The following is a 21,190-nucleotide window of genomic DNA, read 5'->3' as shown; positions in this document are numbered from 1 at the left end:
TATATACATAAAGTATGTAAAGAATTTGTTAAAATTTATTTATTTAAAATTTAACTATAGATATAAAAATAATTTGGACTACCAAAATAATTATGTAGGAAACTTAAGTATGATGATCAATGCTGACAAAAATTTTTATATTCTAGACACCTTAACAATTCTAGACAACTTAAGCGTCTTATAATTATAATTTTGATAATCCAACAAAATTATTTTTAGATAGAATATTCTACGTATTTTTATAAAAAATTATGCATTAACAGTAATATATGTACGTTTGTATTGTAGTCTGAAACCTGCTCTTTTTAATTGAAATGTTCTTTTAACTTCTTGCACCGTTTACCTTTTGCAAAGATGAATCAAGAAGTTTAGCTAAAAAAGAAAACAGACCTTTTGTCTGGGTCTAAATTTCTAAATCAAATATTCCATGTATAATATATTCATATCGACTCTGTATATATTTCTATCGATTTAAATATTCTGAAAATACTTGTATTTTATAAAAATATTTTGAGAATATTTTGTGCATCTTGAAACTTTCCGATCACATCTTCCAAGAGTTCTTACCTTCCCGGACATTTTGCGTCACGGTGAAAGTCTTGCCGGTGTCGAGGGGCACGGTCCAATTTACGGGTTCCGGCGAGCGCATGATCATCTGCTCCGGAGACTTTACTCTCGTTGGCTCCGGTGGGCTCTTCACCACCGGCTCGTCGTCTAGCCAGGGACTTGCTTGGGTGACAGGCGCTGGTCCCACTGCCTTTATCGTTTGCGACGGTGGCGTCGAAGCGACGCTCGAATCCCCGCCGGTGACATCCCCGTTTACTTGGGGTTCCGCCGTCACTGGAACGTTTGAAACGAAACGCTTTATCGTCGACGTAGATGATCGTTCTAGGCTCCCACCCCCCCCGTATTCCCCGAAGCTTGCACTCGATGATGAGACAAATTAATGATTAATTTATATACCCGATATATTTCACCCCTTTCTCGATAATTTATTTATTACTTGTAATAAGTAGATTATCAAGAAATTACTTGTTTACTAAATAACATGCGGTAATCAACAATGTTTGAGATTGCAATCATCGTGTTACGTTCAAGTAATCAACGTGTTCAGTTCAAGTTTTGTAGTTTAATTTGAGAATTTGCGTACTACTGAAGGTTACAATTTGTTGTACAGTTTGTTTGTATCTCTCATTATCGTCGCAGCGGCAAAGTTGCAGTTATCGGGCTGAATTCAACATGTTTAGGATATTTACTTCTCTAAAGAGAGAGAGAGAGAGAGAGAGAGAGAGGGAGAGAGAGTTACGAGAGTTGTTGCGGAGTGCTGTGGGAAATTAAACTGGATGATGTTATGAATGTGGGCTTGGTACGTCCAAAGCCAGGCGTTGACACACACAATCCGACGTGATTAATCGTGAATGACAAAGAAAATAAACCTTTCACTGCAACATCTCGCAATCGCAATATCAAAATATCGAAAAATCTATTGAACATTTTATTCATTTACTAAGTTATATTGTAATATATTACACGCCATAAATATATTATTATTTTGCTATTAATATATAATTAATTTTACTTAAACCGATATATTAATTGACTATTGCATACTATGATAAGTCTACTAATTATGGACCAGCAGATGAGGCAGCAAAAGGATTAATGAAAAACACTTAAACTATCGTTTCCCCAGACAGTAATCCTTTATAAGTGTCATTACGATAAATATTACTCAACATTGAAAGTGCTGATTATTCTACGCTGCTGCGACGAGATATCTTTGTCCCCTCATCAATAGGAAATGTCTTCGATTTCTTAAAATACAATATTTTTACATATCGATACCTCTCAAAAGATTTTAATGCCGGCATCGAGTGCAGGCGAGATTCTCTCTCGAGCGTGAATATAGAATACACGAAGGCTGTTAATAATGTATATATCTCGGAAGGTACATTGGCGTTCTCAGGATGCAATATAAAGATATACGCAACAATACATACAGCTACAGATATGAGGAGAGAGAAAGAGAGAAAAGGAGAGCGAAAGGAAGGAAAGAGAAAAAGGGGATAGGATGAGAGGGTGTGTGTGTGTGTGTGTGAGAGAGAGAGAGAGAGAGAAGCACAAAATGTGAATATATATATTTACATATATTTATATATATATACACACGTATGTGTCATAGTGTGCAAGTGCGTGTATATACCGCGCAACAGGTTGACAAAAGAGCTTAAAGTACATACATATGATATCATTTTTCCAATAAATCGCAGAAACGATCACTCGATCTTCCGTACTTAAACTACTTCATGCTTCATTATTTGTTTATATCTTCGCAATAACACGAAGGAATTGCACAATTTGCGCATGAAATGGACAATTTTATTCTTTGTCTTCGAAGAAATATATTTCTGATGAAGAGAGAAAAGGAAAGAGAAAGAGAGAAAAAGAGAGATCTTTCAGACATAAACATAATCCTATTAAAGTTTTCTTATAAAATTATGTTCTTTCTTAATTTTTTCTAGTTTCGCTTATTTAATAGTTTTACTCATGAAAGTTATTCATGACACATTAGTCTAACAAAGTAAAAAATGGAGATTGGTGAAAAATTTTTATTCTCTTAATGTCAATATAAAAATATAAATTCCAATTCATACATGAAATATGTATTCTTATTTCGGAAATTTTAACAAATCTGTATTTTTAAATATTTAAAATGTTAGAATTTATTATAAGCTGTTGAAAGTAAATGCTAAAATGATTTAAGAATTATCAGTTTCCTTAAATTTTTTTTTTAAACTATGTTTTTATTAATTTTACAATTATTCTAAAGAAAATATCGAGTTAAAGACTGTACTTAGCTGCACTGCTAATATATACTGTTATTTTATCATTAAAGGCAAGAAGTCAATCTCTAGTCTTCGAGAAGACGCTCTATACAAAAGCTTCTAGTTGATATTTTAAGGATTTAAAATAAACTTACGAAAACTAACAATTGCAAGTCACTGCGACCTATAATACACATCGTGTATCAAATGATAGTAGGTAGCCAGAGTTGGAAATAAATAATGGAATGAATACGTTCGGAAATAACAGAGTCTGCAAAAGATATAAACCCACAAAAAATGTGTAATCTTTCAATTGAAAGTGTAGCCTTTTCTCATATGCATTTATATTTAGAAAGCCAGAGCTTTCCATTATTGAAAAATTTTGTCCCTTTATACACATTTGACATAGAAAAAAATTCGTAGATAGTGCAGTTTGTTCTATACAAAAAATAACAATATATATTATTTCGTATGATAAAATATTTCCACTATAAATATCTAAGTGTAATACATATAAGGTAATAAAATCGAATTGTTTATTGTATTATGTTCATGATCATTAACATATTGTCTTTTTCAAAAAATTTCGGAGTACAGAAGTTTCTCTGCGAGAATAATTCGTCACGATTCATTTTTTTGTACAAAATGAAATGCAAATAAAAAGCAGTTTTGAAAAATTTCAAAGAGTATCTAACTAGTTAAGAATCCTATATGGTCGTTAAGACATACATGAAGATTTCAACGCAGGAAGATGTTTGACAAAATTAAAGAATTCATATAATGAACTTTTTTTCACAAATGCACTAATACACATTTTTCAATGACGTAGATTTGGTTTATTATGCTTTTGTTTTGCGTTGTTTATTTTATCGATTCAAGTAAAATTTTCACAAAGAATGCGTATATATATTTGAATACATTATACAGGAATAAATTGTTGTGGAACAATAAATTGGAAATGCGTGCGATAGAGCATCGATTATCTATAATTAGATTGATTATAATATTTATTATTAATCTTTATATTATTCTTTAAATTTCGATTTTAATAATACAATTATAACACACGAGGATTGAATTTGATTCCAACTTGATGTAACTCTGCGTCTTAAGAATATTATTAATTTTACTGAAGATGGCCAGATTGTGGCCGAAACGTTTAATGTTTTTATTGTAATTCGTAATGCAAGAATAATTAAATATCACTAACTACATCTTGTGCTGTGGTTCTTTATGTTCTTTCTTTTCATATATTTTTGAAATTATAACCACATTCATTTTTTACATTTTTGCATTTTTTTTATTTACAAAATTTGATACAGAATTATATGAGAAATGAATGATGAAACGAATGACTTTATTTTTCTTTTCTATAACTCTCTAGAAAAAGAAGTAAATTCATTCTCTGATTCTGAATGGAATCTGGAAACTTATCTTAACTTTTCACCCAAAAAAATTCTGTAATCGTACTCTCTTTCCAGAGTACAAAACAATTGAGATAAAATAAATAATCATGTAATTATAGAATCCAAATACTAACTTCGTTAAATCGACACTCTAGCATGCAATGGACAGTGGTTAGGATATATAGAGAAATGGAAGACGAAAGAGAGAGAAAAGGTATAGATTATTGAATAAAAGAGAGAGAGAGAGAGAGAGAGAGAGAGAGAGAGAGAGAGAGAGAGTGTTGTGTGTGTGTGTGTTTTAATTAACGCATATGAATATCTGCGAAACTAAATAAGAGATCTAAAGTCCGATTTTTTTCGGATTGTACGATTTCAATAGAACATATTTTAATGAAAAAATTTGACTTTGTGGACAGAAGTATGAAATAAACTTCAAAGTGAAATAAAAATTAAGTTTATTTTTTTTAAATTAAATCTTGTTTTTTTTCTAAACATCTATGTTTGTAGATCTTTCCATGATAAATTGAATGGCCATATATCCAACATCAATGGAGATCAAATGACGAAAACAGAGCTTAAATTAAGTGACTACGCTCCTGTACTCAAGTCAAATTCTTATCAGGTATCCCTTTTATCAAGTGTCGTACAAAACCATACCTGAAAAAACTGGATCTCGATATCTCGAGATAGCTCTCGAGATATTCAAGTACGTTAATTCAAATTGGAATTACTTTGTAAACATAAAAAAACAGAAACAAAGATGTCTCACATTAACCACAAAGTTACATCAATAATATAGATACACAGAACAGCGAGCACACGAAGCAAAGACACTGGCTAAATGACTGGACAACGTTAAAAAAAAAAAAAAGAGCGAGAGACTATAAACCGGGACTCTCTTTTTAGCCACGGCACAACATGCTACTTACTAGCTTGGGCGGCGGTAGTAGCGGCTCGATTTGACGCGGATCGCGTATCGAGGGATGATTTGGATGATGGATCATCGCCGGCGGCTGCAGCCGCAGCTGCTGGATGCCCGCGGGCCAGTTTTGCCTGAGCTTCGTCATTCGCACCACGGCACCTTTGGCTTAAATCTTTAACGCCGCGCTCCGGCTTGGCCGCAGCGGCAGCGCCCGACGTAGGTGGGTGATGGACGGTCATATGAACCGAATACTTTACCGGGGAACGTTTTACCGGGGCGGTACTTGCGCTAATATTATTAGCGGTAGTGACAGTGATGTTGGTGGTGTTGGTAGTGGTTGTGGGTTTGGCGTGATGAAGAGGGCGATGGGGAGGGGCGGTGGTCGCGAGGAAGGCTAAAACATATTGTACAAGAAACAGTACAATTGATGAATAGAGTTCTTTGGGCCGTATCTTGTGCGCGCACATGTCTAATCGCGATTATTCTCATCGAAAGTTGAATTTCGAAATCGATTGGAAAAGCGCGCCTCCTTCGCTCTCGCGAGACTCGGCGCGGCAAGAAAGCTTCCAAGGAAAAGTGAACGACTGATCTTTTTGTGAAAATTTTTTTAATCGTCTTAAGAATATCTTAAAAAATCTTTTCTTGGCAGTACCTTAGTGTGATTTTAATTGTCTTATAGATATAAAAAAAATTTTTTTTATCATTATACTTCAATATTGGTTTTCTAAAAAAAAAAATTAGTTCTCTTAATAATTATTTGATTATCACTGTTTTAAATATTGCTATTCAAATTATACTTTATTATCATTCAGAAGATAAGTAAAATTGACGTCATTTTTTACGAAATTGACAGAGCTAAAAGAGTTAACTGAGTTTGCCGGAACATTTTCACTATCCTATATATATCTTAAAGTCATCAAAATAGATTAATCGTTCGCCCTCGCTCGAATATACAGGAGCCTAATTGCAGTTGAGGAGATGGATTGTATCAACCAGAAAATGTCACTTCTTCTATAGCGACTAATTGTAAGATGACGTTGGTTCTTATCACGATATTTCATACCGCTCGAATACACGCATTAATTAATTATTCCAATTCAGTTGACGTTAACTGTAATATTTATTGTATTAGAATAACGAATAAATTATGATTAAAAAAATTCATTTTTAAAATTAATTTAATCTATTGTTAAGCTCGTTATTTCTTGATAAAGTAATTTGCGGAACAAAAGTCAATTTAAAACTTTGTCAATAATAAAATCTTTTTATAATCTTATTTTATAATTTATCTTTTTACTTTATAATAATTACCCGTTATTACCTAGACTTCGCGGTAAACGGAACTTTATATCTTCTCATGAGTTTACATTACCCGCATATACTTTGTATTTGAGTTTGAGTTGATTACTTGAGTCAATACTTGATAAATATTTGAATGTAGACATATTTGAAACAAGATTTAAATTTTAAGGAGAAATCCATGTGAAAATACAATAAAATAAATTCATAAAAATCCATGTCTGGCGATAGAGAAGAAGTGCACCATATGCACTCAGCACATATACAAGATCTTTTAGCTAGTTTGATCAATAATCGTATCATGCATCGAAAATGATTCGCGCACAACGGCGAAAAGGAAAAGGGAAAGAAAATGTAGTTAAGAAAATAATTGTGGGATGAATTCGCTTTGCGAATTTCTAATCTTCTGCAAAAATTTTTCGGGGACCATTCGGAGAGAAGTCTGCAAAAAATTTACAGCAAGTCTAAAATGCATCAGAGATCATCGAGATCGAGAGTCAGAAGGTGAGAGTCGGGATGAATTATAAAAGGGAAGAAAGAGTAGGGGAGCGGGCTCTTTGGTATGCAGTAATTCTGAAAATATGCCAGACCGACGTGACGTGAGAGACAGCGGGCACAGCAGGTGTACGTGGCCAGGTACAGTAAACGTACATTTGCGATGTGGGACTTGCGGGGGCCTCTTGTGGAGCGGAGCAGGCCCTGGGCCCGAGGGTGGCGGCGGTAATGGCGGTATAGGCGGCGTCGACAAGCCAGTCGCCGGGGGAACCGTAGTCGCGGGTTCCCGTATGCTCCAACGGACACGTTGGCCTGGGCCTGCCGCGGCTGAAACACCCGCTGCCACTCCTGATCAATCTAATACACGACGCGTCTCCTTGCGATCGTATAGTCTCGTGCGAGAACTTGTGAGAAAAAAGCTAGGATTCGCGAAGAGGATAGGTAATTCGGAACGAGTATCAATTTCGATAAAGTAGAAGATGATAATGACAACGATAATGATTATAATTATAATAGTGACAATGGTGATGATGATAATGATGATGACACTGATAACAATTACAGAGATGGCGACGATGGTGAAGATTATCAAAATCATCATCGTCACCATCATCGCCACTACCACCACCACTATCAAGACGATAATGACGATAATGACGAGACAGTGAATATGATGATCGAGATTGCCACTGATGCGTGAAAACTGTAGAAAGAAAGAAAAAGAAAGAGAGGGAAGGGAGTGAAGAAGGAAAAAAAATTGAGAAGAGAGAGATGAGAAGGAGAAAAAGAAGAGTGGAAGAGAGTACCATTATGAAAGGATAGTGAATATGATTTATGCGATAATTCATAATGGTGATCGTTATACTCATCAATGATGATGGAAGATGTACGACCCATTGGCTTCGTGATTGCATCATTGAAATGCCTCGAAAGCTGCAGTAATCTCTTAAGCATACATTTGTCAATATTGTATATTAATAATTTTGTCGTTAATTTACACCAATGGATTATGAAAGGATGATAATGGATGTATAATTGATTAACGACATAATGATGTCTTAGATAATTAACATTGCAGATTACATTGAATAATGAATCACTAGATGACAGCTGTATTTAAAAAGTTGTAGCATACACAATGTTTGGAATACATATACAATTTAAGTCTCGTTTTAAATTTTTCTCATTAGATCGATTTCTCATTATATCGATTTTTATTATATTTTCTTAATCTCAAAATTTATTTCAAGTTTGTTTTAAATCTTATTATTTGTTATACTTAACGTTGCAATAAGAATTTAGCATAACTATATAAGACAAAAAATATAATAAAGTATAGAATAAAAATAATTAACATTATACACCAAAAACAATGCCTAAGTAAATATGATTACCTATCTTATTCTTCGTACGAATAAAAACAATTATATTTAAAAAAATTTAGTAGTATAAATAATAAAAAAACGATTTATCTAATATTTTTATTGTAATTAATAAAAAATATGTTACACATATTTGTATTATTAAAAAATGTTTAAATGATAATAAATTTTGTGAACAATAGCATGAGATATAATGGATTTGATGGACGATATGGAATCGATGTGGGAAACTGTATCAACATGATTCGTCACAGGTTGAAAACAGGATTTTCTCGCCTAATCGCAAAGGACTACGAAGGCGAATAATACATCGCACAAATAATTTTCATACAGTATCTATCGATATAACTACCGATTACTAGATGAGGGTTTTAAAGGCAGAGGCAAAGAAATAGAAACAAATAGACAGAACTATCATGCATCTGCCTAAACATTAATGACGACGCAATTATAATAATTGACGCTCACCGCATTTCAAACGCTTTTATGCATTTATGAATACATTTTCAAAATATTCTTAGCATAAAAATAGATATAATCAAATGTCTCGACAAATGAAACTTAAATCATTTAAGTTTTTACTCTTATTACTTACTTCCTGACGCATATATAATTCAGCGTTTTAATTCTACATATAAAATAATTCGCTTCATATAACTCTTACAGAGAGAAAATTAAATATAAAAATTTAATATATCTCTCAGCACAGTACGACATTATTATTTCTAGACACTTTTAAAACAAAAGATTTTTTTTATTACAATACATTGTAGCAAATAGAATAACAAAGAAACAGCTGAACAAAGTAACAGCTATATAAATAAATCTCGCGAGCGGTGAGCATCTCTGGCGTACGAGTATAATTGTACAAGTATAATAATTATGTACGACGAACGTTTGACGTTTTTGAGGCCGACAAGAGCAGACAGCAGTCCAAAAGGTCATAATAATATAGATATATATGTAAATACTCTATCCAAATCCAGTTTATGCACGAAAATGCAAAGGGGACTCGATTGACAGATTACGAGCTCTAATCGATTCAGGAAAAGATCCCCTTAGGATAAAACCGACTGAGAATACTTCCGATAACTAACGCAAAACGTAATTTTCAATTTACGTTACTTACTCGGTCGTGGATGTCTTTCGGGCTCGCCACTCTTCTCCTTGTGCTCCTTATCCTTGTCTTTCATCTCTTTTTCTTTTTCCTTGACAAAAGAAAGCAAATTCCTTGATACATCCGTTCCGACTGATTTCGGCAATATTGAAATTTCCTCCATATGATTTCATAGATATCAATATGAATATATATATATATATATATGTGTGCACGCGTGTGTATATATAAAAGATATTTCTTCTAAAATACGTGTTTTTTCCCTTTTCAAAATTTCTTCAATGCATAAATACAATTAATTGGAATGCAATATGTCTTATACATATACAATAATAATTATGATGTGTTACAAATAATACTTTTTAATTCTAAGTGTTCTTTATGCATCAGTAATATACCTTAGCATCCTTGGTAACAGACGGTGCGCGGGGAGGCTGACGTTTAGGCGATCTGCGATCGGTGACGGTCGGTCCGAGGCTCTGCGAGCGTCCGGTTCTCGGACTATTTTTCGGACTGGACTTGGTTCGTGGTTGAATCTCGTCCCGATGCTCCTTAACATCATCACGTCGCCGTGGTATCACGGGCTCCAGTTTCTCTCTCGTTGGAGAGGGAAGCAGTGCACCGTCACCTTGAATGACATTTTTTCAAAACAATTTATAAAAATATGAGGAAGAAAATATAATGTTTATATGCATATATAATTTATTCGTTTGTTGATAATAATCAAATAAATTATGGATAGATATAAATATAGATTATCTTCGACAAGACAATAAAGAATGTGTAATTATTATTTTGTTGTTATATTAATTTTATTTATGTATGAACCACGTACCCACACCAGTTGTACGATCAAGATGGTGGCGAATCAAGAAATCCTTTCTTGCGCGAGCAATGGCTCGATCAGTATCCTACAACAAAATTGTATTAGAAATATAATTAGGTGTATTGTGTTGTTTCACGTACTTTAGTAAAAGTTTTACTACTTTATAAATAACAAGCTAACGAGAATTCGCAAGCATATCCAAATTTTTAAGAATCCAATTATTGGCCTTTTTAATAATATTTACTTTTATAAATATTATACATATTTCTTTGCATTATATGATACTGAAAATAATGGAATTTTCCTGAAGTTAAATTTATTTCATTCTATTCATAATATAAAATAATTGTACAAAATATAAAATAATTGAGCTATAGTTTCAGTAACTTTCCCAATTATTATCCTACATATATACCCTTCGTTAATTCAAACAGTTAATAAACGATAACAATATTGATTTATCTATATGACTGAAATTTTTCTTAAAAAAAAAGACGTTAATTTACAAAAGATAGCAATTGCAAAATAATAGTCGTGAACAATAGTTTTAAGATCAAAAAGAGAAAAAAATAATAATCCTTGAATCTCATTTTAAAATAACGAAAAAATCAGTTGCATCGTCTCGAATTCTCGACTTCAAGATACTTCGATAATGTTCAATAGAAACCGATTCTATAAGAGGATAAACTATTCCATAGGATATTTGCGTACTGTCTTAGTGTCGTCTTGTATTATGCCGTGGATTGGTCTAGCTTGTACCGAGGATGGTCGACCCGCTGGTGGCATAATAGTGATCGGTGCGACCTTCCTCGTGTTCTCCTTTTCTTTCTCCTCTTTGGTGACCGACCTGAACAATTGATCAAAAAGAGATTCTATGACGATCATATCAAGCCGGTTATCGATTCGTTCGAATCGATAAAGTGAAACTAGCTAACTACGACGGAATCCGTGTGAAGGTGCGAGCACGCTCGAATTCTCACGAGTGCTCTTATTTATTTTGCGTGAATAACGCAAATCCGTGATAAACGACGTTTACGATCGCACAATGGATACAACGTGTGTGGACGACGTATGTAATTCAAAGCGAGGTGTTTGGTGCATTTATGGCCATCGAATATAAGAATTTCGAGTGATTTAAATGCAACTCTATTAAAGATTCATCTATTTAATGACGACCTTCAAAATGGCAGGTAGAATCAAGAGTGCAAGTTTCTTGAAACGATACACACGTGTGTTCAAAGTGCGTTCATGGTACAGTGTAGTTGAATTTGCACACATATTTCTAAAAATGTTTCGCGTTATTTCAAACTGAATTTCTTGTTTATGATCTATTTCATATTTTTGAAAAAAAAAAACCATGCAAAAATAAAAAAAAAACACGAATCCATAATAAACTTGATCGAGTATTTTAAATCTTCGTAGTATTTTAAAATGCTTATCATTATTAAATTGACAGTTAATTTAATTTGAAATATTATTTCAGCTTCAGTTTATGATTGCTTTTCAAGTCTGACAGTAATCGATGCGCATTTATTTAACTGAAAGATGTATATAATATTTATGTATATAATATTTACATAAAAATATGAACATCAAGATTCAGGCTCAACCGTAGCACTTTTTATTTACTTTTATTATTTACATTGCGGTCTAGTTTAACTTATTGTTCATCGACGAAATTTCCCAATAGTTAAAATTCGAAAGCAGAAATTCTGCTGAACGAACGTACATTTAAAACGAATAATTAATACTAGATATTCTACGACAGCAACATTTTCTGGCAAGTTATTACGCGATAACTAACTATGCATTTCCACAAAACATTTCGTTGATAAATTGATGTGAAAGAATGTATCGCAAAGAATGAATCGTGATTGTTAAACAACTCCAACAAACCAACAGACGTTGTTACGTAACAACGGTAGTGACAACGACAGTGACAACAACAGTAATAAAAACGAGTTTCTCGTTGGAAAATGATGGAGTATAGTGTACTGGCCTGGCAAGGGATAGGGCGTTGAGCGCGTGGTTACTGGAGACTCGTTTCCACAGCGAAGCTTCGTCCTCGGCTGCCAGACCGCAACCCCAGTCACGATGCTAACGCAAAGCAAAATGTATCAGCATCCATCCGTCTGTGTGTCTGTATTGTTATTTCCATGAACATCTAATCAAACTGAGTGACGCGGCGACACATTTTAAAAAAAGGGTAACACTAAAAACTGGTAACACTAAAAACGTCACATCGAGTCAATCAACATCAACTTTGATTAAGTCTCATTCTATCTTTAAACAAATTATCTTAAAATATTGTTTTTTTTTAATCTTCAGTAAAATATTTTCAAGAACATATATATTAAAATGAGATATTCAAAATAATGATGGTTATTTACTTCTTTTTTATCTTAATGTTCATTTTTTATAATAGACATTATTTTTATCACAATTCATAATGTATACTACATTTCATAAGTTTTGTAACAAAAGTTTTTATCAAATTCTTAAAAAAAAAAAATTGAAAATTTTAGCAAAATAGAAGTAAACTACTGCCACGAACTTAGTAATTTTATTTAATATAAAACTTGACGGAATTATTTCGGAATCGTTTTCGAACGAGTTGAACTGCATCCAATCTTTATAAAAAAAATTCATCTTTGAATTAGAATTTGCGTAATTAAAAATTCGGTTTTCATAGAATTCTACATAGTCAGCTTAATCAAAATTAATAAATCGATGACAATCAATGCTACATTAAGAAAACATACAAAACATGCTAGGAAGACACTAAAATACCTTGCTCAGACGATGAAATTTTGGGACAGCACTCTCGAAATCGCGGAAATCGATTTAGGATTAATTTCGAAGGGGGGTTTTCATTAAAAAATCACATTAAATAAAACAACCGACTAAATAAATAATTAATTGAGCGGTTTCTATAAAATATCTTGTGAGACGAGATATGATCGAAAACTATTTCACTTAAATATGTGTTGTTATTTAAAACAGACACTTAATTTGGCAGACTTGACTTTCGACTGGACTTTCGTTGTTACAGATGACATCACAGAAGAAAGGAGTTAAAACAAAACATGCAACCTCGACGACTGTCATGCCGATACACAAACACTGACAGATAAGCTCGACGACCCTAACAATCAGATCAATCGAGCAGTTAAACGCAAAACAAAGAGATCGAACGAAGGATTCACGTAAAGATGGATGAATACGACATGGGAAAACTGGCTTGAAATAAGAATTCGAATAAGAACCCGGTCTCCGATTTTAAAGCGACGAAACATCTCCCACGGATTACCTTGTACTCGTCAGCGAGTCGCCGGAGTTCGATCACTTCCGCCGTGGGAAATGGTCTTGCCTTTGATTTTTCCGGCACTTTATTGTCCGATATCCGCACGGCTCTACCTGACTTTTTACCCCTGCAAACAATCAAGTTTACGTGTAATGATCACGTAATCGTCGCGTTGTCGTCGCGTCTTCACACCGATCAAGATCGTCGTAGATGCCTTTTTTTACTTTCTGTTTCTTTTAAAATGTTTCCTCTTTCATGAAGATATCAAGTCTTTTTACGTGAAAAACCGTACATATCCGACTAACAATCTGACCTGAAAGCTACTTTCAAATCCGACAGATCCTCTTCGCGTTCATCGCCTTCTGGTACCACACCGTCGATCATGTCCGTTCCAGTGCCACCCACCAATGGCTCCAGTTCTGATGCTTGGACCCCTGGAGAATATACAGAAATACGCTGAATACGCTTTTGTGTCTATATGTGTGTGTGTATATAACATATAAGTGTGCAATATAATGAGATTAGTTTTCTTTCATAAGTATAATCGTTATATTTGATTTATTACATTATGACAACAAAATTCAAATAAACAAGTGCAAATTTCTGATATTGAAAAAATAATACTGATTATCATAACTTTCTCTCTCTCTCTCTCTCTCTCTCTCGCAAATAGCGATATATTGTAATCAAAAAACTTTATTCTACTCCACATTATCTATTATTCCGCCATTTTCTACGATTTAATGTTAAATTCTCTTTAACAAAAATGTTGAATAATAGAAAGAAAGACGAAAAGAAAAAAACAATAATTTTTAAAAGTTACAAAAATGTGATATTTGACAAATTCGAGACTCGCAACGCAGGATTCGAATTAATCCTGAAAACAATTTGTCGTGGCATTCGATAAGTACCATCGCGCTTGTGATCAAAGTCGCCGGGTCGTTTCTTGTGTACCGGCGCGGGTCCAGAAGGCACCATGCCCTGTTTAAGCGCACCCATGCTGAGCGACTTCCTCGGTGGACCTGTAGTACCTCCGGGAACCCCCGCAGCTGGAACCGGCGCCTGAGTTTCGCCATTTGTCAACTGCGGTCTTCTAGGCCAGGCAAACTGCAGCCGGTACTCAGTACTGATACGAGATATCGCCTTGCTAAGCTGACTTGGTGGCAGTGCCGACGTTGCTGTAACTTCCTATGATTTGAAGACCGATATTTCAAATTAAATTGACCTTTTTCTCCTAGAAATTGTCTTATTGCACTGAAATCTTATTGCATTGAAATCTTAGACATATAATTCATATATAAAAGTATTTATTTTATTTTGTACTCGTCAGATTGTATATACAGATGCTGTTATAAGTTATAAAGAATTACAAAGAGTTATTAATATATTTATCAACATTTCTTACCCGTACTTTATCAGCTACGACATTCGAGTCGATGGCGTCGATACCACCGCCATCCGCTGCCGTGATAAATTCGTGCGTCCTGTAAGCAAGCTCCGGACATTTCTTTCGCCTGGGCAATGGTGGTTCCAAGGTGGGTCCTGCAAAATTTACATAGTCCAGATCATAATCTCTTCCTTCTTTTCCGAAATTTGGAATGTTATTTCTTCGTCAGGTTTCTCGATTATATTTATTCAATTATATAACTGTATTAGAACTAACATTTCCAACTGTAATTTGATAAAAAATATCTTCTGTAAATTGTTTTAACAACATTTATTTAATCAGTTTCTCCTTTGAAAAAAAAGTAATAGAATCTTTTCAGATAATTAATAAAAAATTGATACTCTCGGGAATGAATCTATAAACTAATTACAATTTCCGATACAGAAAATTATTTATGTAATATTCACGCTTCCTTTAAATCCATCGTTCATTCCCCAAGTAATAATAATTTGTTAGTATACTCATACAAGTTTGCAAGTTTGTAACAGAAAATAATTTTTTACAATCGAGAAACCTTAAAGAAGTTTCAATCAACTTTCCAAGCATGATTGCATAAGCAAGATAAACACAGATGCCACTACATTAAAAAAGTCGCAGTAATAATAAAAATAAATATAACGAGAAATTGCGAGAGATCATTCTTGTGGCGTTTTAATATTAAACGAAATGATCTCTAGACCAGTATTTACTGGTGGAAAAAGAAAGCGGTTTTAAGCGACATGCAGGAAAATCTTGGGGAAGCAAGTGGAACATGACATCAAGCAATGATGATAAAAAATAGAAGTTGTACAATGAAGAAATTGAATATGTTCTTTGTGAAAAAACTTTTGCATCGATTTTATGATTCCAATGACGATAGGCGCGTTTGTTAATTTATCATTTTTGTGTGATTCATTCAAGCGCTTTGTTCACGTCTTGCACCCTCCGGTTTTCCTTCGTGCATAACAGCTTCTGCATAATAGCTTCTTAAAGGAGAGATAATTTAGTGACGAACAATGTAAGCAACTTATTTCATTCTTGCCTCCCCTATTAGCTGCTTAATAATCGGTTCTATGTAACCAAGATGATCAAAATTTCTATAAGCCTTTCTAATTAATTACTATTGACATTTATTTACTTTCGCGTGACAATGTTTTTATTATAGAACTCTCTTACAGAAAATTTCGCGTGATTAAAATTTGAATGAAAGACGTAACAAAATTTTATTTAAGGACGTTCTCCGAAAAAATCCATTTTCTTTAGATTTTTCTGAAACTTACAGAATAAGCTTGTTTTAGTGTCCTGAACATATGTGCTTTAAAACTCAATATCCGGAGCGGGATTAAAAATCGAAATATTCCACTTTAAAGTTGAAGCGTTTAAAATATATACATACACACATATATATATATATACATACATACACAGGATCTTTATCTAAGGCTTATTCAAGTCTTTTTATTCACTGTGAAAAAGTTTTTTTTAACAATTTTTTAAAATAATAAGATATAAAACTTGATATCACAAGGAAATTTGTCTGAATATGGCTTCCGGTATTCATTTTTAAGAAAATCATTAAGTAAAGTAAGTAACACAGTAAATAAAGTCGCTATTTTTTCAACCGGCGACAAAAGACGGGAATTTACTATGAAAGTAGCAAAGACGGGAGGTATTTTATATTGTATAAAAAAACTTGTATAAAAACATTAATACTTATGGAATATCTTATATAATACTATATAAAAGTGAAATAAATTTTCATAAAAATTTTCATAATGGTGAGCACTAATGTGCTCATTAGGTTAAGCACAATTGCATTCGGAGAACGTCCTTAAATTTCAACTCTTAGTTTTATTCTCAACATAATACACGTACGATAACTAAACTAACTGCGACCTATGATTTTATTCTTTCAATTTTTATCGAGTTTATAAAGAATAATCACATGAAATCTCTTGTCATCTACTTGGTATTTATATGGTTTTGAATCAATATTTTTTATATAAAAAGAAATCTCATCTCTTACAAATTTTGTATAAAAATATTAAAATCTTTATTAATTATCTTTATTAATTTAAATTTGAAAAGATTTTTAAAGTTTCTTTTAATTTCTTGCTTAAAAACTGTAATGATCTCAACATTATATATTAAAAGACAAAATTAATCATTATCTTGGTTGACGTTGATAATACCAGAAACGGAAACTCAAAGTATGTGATATAATAAGCTTTCATTGAAATTAATTTAAAATGGAAGAGAGAAACAGAAAACTTGAAAAAGGAATAAATTTGCTTTATAAAAGTAAAAATTTGAAAAAAGCACATACATTAGCTTCATAGATCTCATAATGGCGACATAATGGCAAACATGACACTCTGCACACGTTTATCGCAACATATGTTATAAATAATCATTTCGCTGTTATTTGTATACGAGTCTCAGCAGCAAACACAACGGTATGAATCGCTCTGTATATCGTTTCGTTATTATCTCTCCGAGTTATATTTTTCCCAGTACAGACGGATAAACATTACAGCAGAAAAAAATCTTTCAAAAAAGAAAGAAGAACGTGATCAAATAGCATTATTACTCATGCAATTAATTAACTCCAGTGATTAGCGATTCGTTGTGTCGAAGCAACATTTTGTGCGGTTCATTTACTTGATGTAAGAATTAAGATTAGAAGTAAAGCATAATAATCGTATAAATTAAAATATAAAAATCGCATAATTATTAAATAATATATTTGCAGATATATTACCATAACGATGCTTGGATTATTTCACATCGTGTTTTGAATACTTCAAATACCTTTGAAACTATAAAATTTCATTCAAAATTTTAAACCTTTGGTTAAAAAACTTTTTTCTTATTTTTTACTATTTTAACAATATCCGCTTAAAAACATAAAAGTTGATTTTTAAGAGATATTTTAATCGTTTAATATGCGCGCTTATAAAAACATCTGCCTTTTTAAGGATACTTATAGAAATATATTTTTTATTTTAAGACTCTTATTTAAAATGCGTGCAATCTTATGTAAGTTACTTGCGTATGTTTCTTTGACAGTAAAAGTAATATAAAAATAAGAATAAATGATGGAAATGATTTTTGTTTATAAAAGAGGAATTGTCTTCGAGTTTGAAGATATAGATATGTGTAAATAAAATTTTATCTATAACTTTTTTCTCGAATTATTGTAAGTATTTCTAAAATTTTATGGTATGTACATGTATCACATTGTACATATATGTATATATATGTAATATTACGGAGTAACTACATAACATTTTAATTACATCAGGTTTCAATTTGCAGTTAAGTACAGACTCAGTTAATTTCTAATTAACATAATTATTAAACTGTCTGCATCTCTTCAAATAACGAAATTCTATTCTAAGTATAACCAATTTGGAATATACTTAATAATGAAAAATACTCGAGTATATTTTATACTCGGTTCTTGAAATCAGAATTCGAGTAAAAAATTATAAATACAAATCTCTTTAGGATACTTCTATTTCGATAACTATTTCGATAATGCAAATCATGTATTCGTATATTTTATTTAAAAGATGATCAAAAGACGCCTTTCGCGCCAATTATATTTTTCCATATTTTTCTTCTGGAGTTTTTTCTTTCGTTTTATGTACGAATTATTACGGTCAATATACTACTTAAACTAATACGTGATACATATGCCAAATATATAGTGATCTTTTCGAAAAACAAGGAAATAGATCACGTGTAAGGAGACACATAATAAGCGTGAGTCTCCCGGCATTGTGTATAAATCAAACCAGTCGCGTTTTATTTCCGTTTGCCGAGATACGTCGCAAAGAATACGTTCTACGTTCAACTGTATTATTTTTACAGTTCAATGTCGATGGCAGCGAGGTACATGTATAGAATCGATGTAATATGCTGTACTCTGTATACGTCAGTAAGTAGGCGTAGCCATTCAGTGCCGTTTTACCGACGTCTCTTACTCATAGTATGTCTTATTTACTGAACGGTTCAACGAACACGAACTAATGAAGCAAAGATCAAAGGAAATATAATTATATGACTCCATTTATTTCGATTTTAATCATTAAATATGATAAACATGATATGTTCTGCTAATTTAAACACTCCGATAAAAAAGTAGAAAGGTTTAAGAAAATTTCATTGTGAGTACAGAAACCTTTAAATAAATATTTCAATTAAATATGATTTATCAATATTCAGATATAAATTAAATTTTCGCCACAATAAGCTTCATTAAAAGTGATTGTAAAAACAGATTGTATTGCATTTCAGATCGATGCTAGAGAAAAAAATTACTAAAAAAAAAGCATTTGATTAAATAATCAAAATCCGAGTTAAATTCTTTTTATCGGTAAAAATTTACTACATAGATTAAAAATCAAACAGGATGTAAGAATGCGGGCTATCTTTGCTGCAAAAATTCAAAAATAATTGCTCTTTCACATATCTACACCCGCATTAAAAAGTAAAGCCAATTATCTTTCGATATTTTTTGTTAGAATTTCATTCTTACTAGCCGTTTAAATATATATAAAAAACGCAAAATTATAGCATAATACAACGTCAGAACAACATCGACTTTGTGTCACAGCAAACCGTATCCGTATCCGAATTCGGTTATGCGAAACATGGAAAATTCGAGCAACGCGCAATTGTAAATCTAAACCTCGTATTCGTTGATGCATCACAACTCAGCTTCGATCAGAATACTGTCGACGGCTGAGAGGATTTCCGTACCTATCAACAGCTGACGGTAAATGATAAGCCCGCAGTCTCAATAATGCTCCCTCTCTTTCCTCGATTCATCCGTAAATCAATTATATCGTCACGGCGTTCCATCGAATGCAATCGATTAAATGATTTTCAAATTATTTTGGAATATGTGTAATATTGTATAATTTATTGAATTTTGTAATTTTCAATAAAAAAATTTTGCAAATTTAATAGGTTTTTTAACACATCTGTATAAACTTCTAGTTTTTGTGTTAAAAAACCTATTAAATTTGCAAAAGTTTTTACTAAATATTCAATAATTATTACAAATGAAATCTTTCTACTCGTAAACTGTACTGTAAATAATGTATAATATTATAATACATTAAAATATAATTATTTATGAAAGATATTATACAAAATATTATTATATAATGTGCAAAATATTTATAAAATATTTCGGATATCTATAACAAAATTTTAGCTACATAACTTTAGCTTACAAAAATTACTTTTCTAAAATTATACTATTAAATATATAAGCAATTAAATATTACATGTAATCGTGATATGCTGAATAATTCATTTCAAAATAAATACTGTTACAGAATAGATTCTTTTACAATTTTTTGATGATGTCATATTTTATATTAATTATTTTTAAATATCCATAATTTATCAAGATAAATTATATTTATTTTCACAATATACCATAGTAATGAACAAATTCTTGTATAATTAGAATGTCTCGAATTCTACTTAATTATAAAAGTAAAACGAAAACATCAAATATAATTGCCGGCGACTTCTAGAAATAATTAAGAGCACTATTAATTGTAGTTGAATAGTTTGCAATCTTATAATTAACTGTTTGTACTGCTAAGAAAATTAGAACTGAGAAAAGTGGAATGAAAAAATATTCGTTACAATTATCACTTATTCGAAATATATTGTAGGTATTATGACAGACGATTTAACAGTCGATAATTAATGCTAATGGATCCGGTTGACGTAATTTACTGTTATCACAATATACGCGGCATTTCAATTGGCTCTCTGAGCATATTGCAATTGATATGAATGTGATCGCATGAATACAAGCATCCCTATTACCGAACTGCATGGTGATTATTATCTACTCGAATCGTGTTTTGCATTTCTTTTTATAATGAGACTACGAATTTTTTAACACGGGTATATTAAAAAAAAATATTAATAATTAAATCATTTTTATAACTATTCATAATATATATTTATTCATATGTTTCCCATGCAAAATATTCTTAATGTTATAAAAAAATATTATCTAATCAAAATATCTTATTTATATAAATTATATAAATTATAATTATCTTTACAATATAAAATATACGACAGTTTTTAAATTATATATGTATAGAGTACACAAATATATACAATGCAACATTAAAAAAATATTTTTTTAG

At 31.9% G+C, this 21,190-nt stretch overlaps 1 protein-coding gene across 16 annotated transcripts in view; it reads right to left on the bottom strand.

The window, feature by feature from the left end:
* The window catches only part of LOC105148064 (uncharacterized), a 65,858-nt gene that overhangs the window by 6,523 nt on the left and 38,145 nt on the right, over positions 1–21,190 (bottom strand). For 12 of the 16 annotated variants that reach the window (XM_087416913.1, XM_087416912.1, XM_087416916.1 and 9 more), the window contains 11 exons: positions 14,982–15,118; positions 14,488–14,764; positions 13,890–14,010; positions 13,583–13,703; positions 12,272–12,369; positions 10,984–11,119; positions 10,282–10,357; positions 9,845–10,074; positions 9,459–9,537; positions 5,161–5,547; positions 568–840 (listed from right to left, as the gene is read on the bottom strand). In XM_087416913.1, the coding sequence (XP_087273039.1) occupies positions 568–840; positions 5,161–5,547; positions 9,459–9,537; positions 9,845–10,074; positions 10,282–10,357; positions 10,984–11,119; positions 12,272–12,369; positions 13,583–13,703; positions 13,890–14,010; positions 14,488–14,764; positions 14,982–15,118 (1,935 nt within the window). Of the gene's footprint in view, positions 1–567; positions 841–5,160; positions 5,548–7,103; positions 7,275–9,458; positions 9,538–9,844; positions 10,075–10,281; positions 10,358–10,983; positions 11,120–12,271; positions 12,370–13,582; positions 13,704–13,889; positions 14,011–14,487; positions 14,765–14,981; positions 15,119–21,190 lie in introns of all 16 variants that reach the window. The other 4 variants (XM_087416924.1, XM_087416921.1, XM_087416923.1 and 1 more) reach the window with 4 other exon arrangements.

The sequence above is a fragment of the Acromyrmex echinatior genome, chromosome 2 (genome assembly GCF_024713525.1).
Source record: "Acromyrmex echinatior isolate Ae372 chromosome 2, ASM2471352v2, whole genome shotgun sequence".
In the NCBI taxonomy this organism is placed as follows: Eukaryota; Metazoa; Arthropoda; class Insecta; order Hymenoptera; family Formicidae; genus Acromyrmex; species Acromyrmex echinatior.
This window is presented reverse-complemented; position numbering and strand designations above follow the sequence as displayed.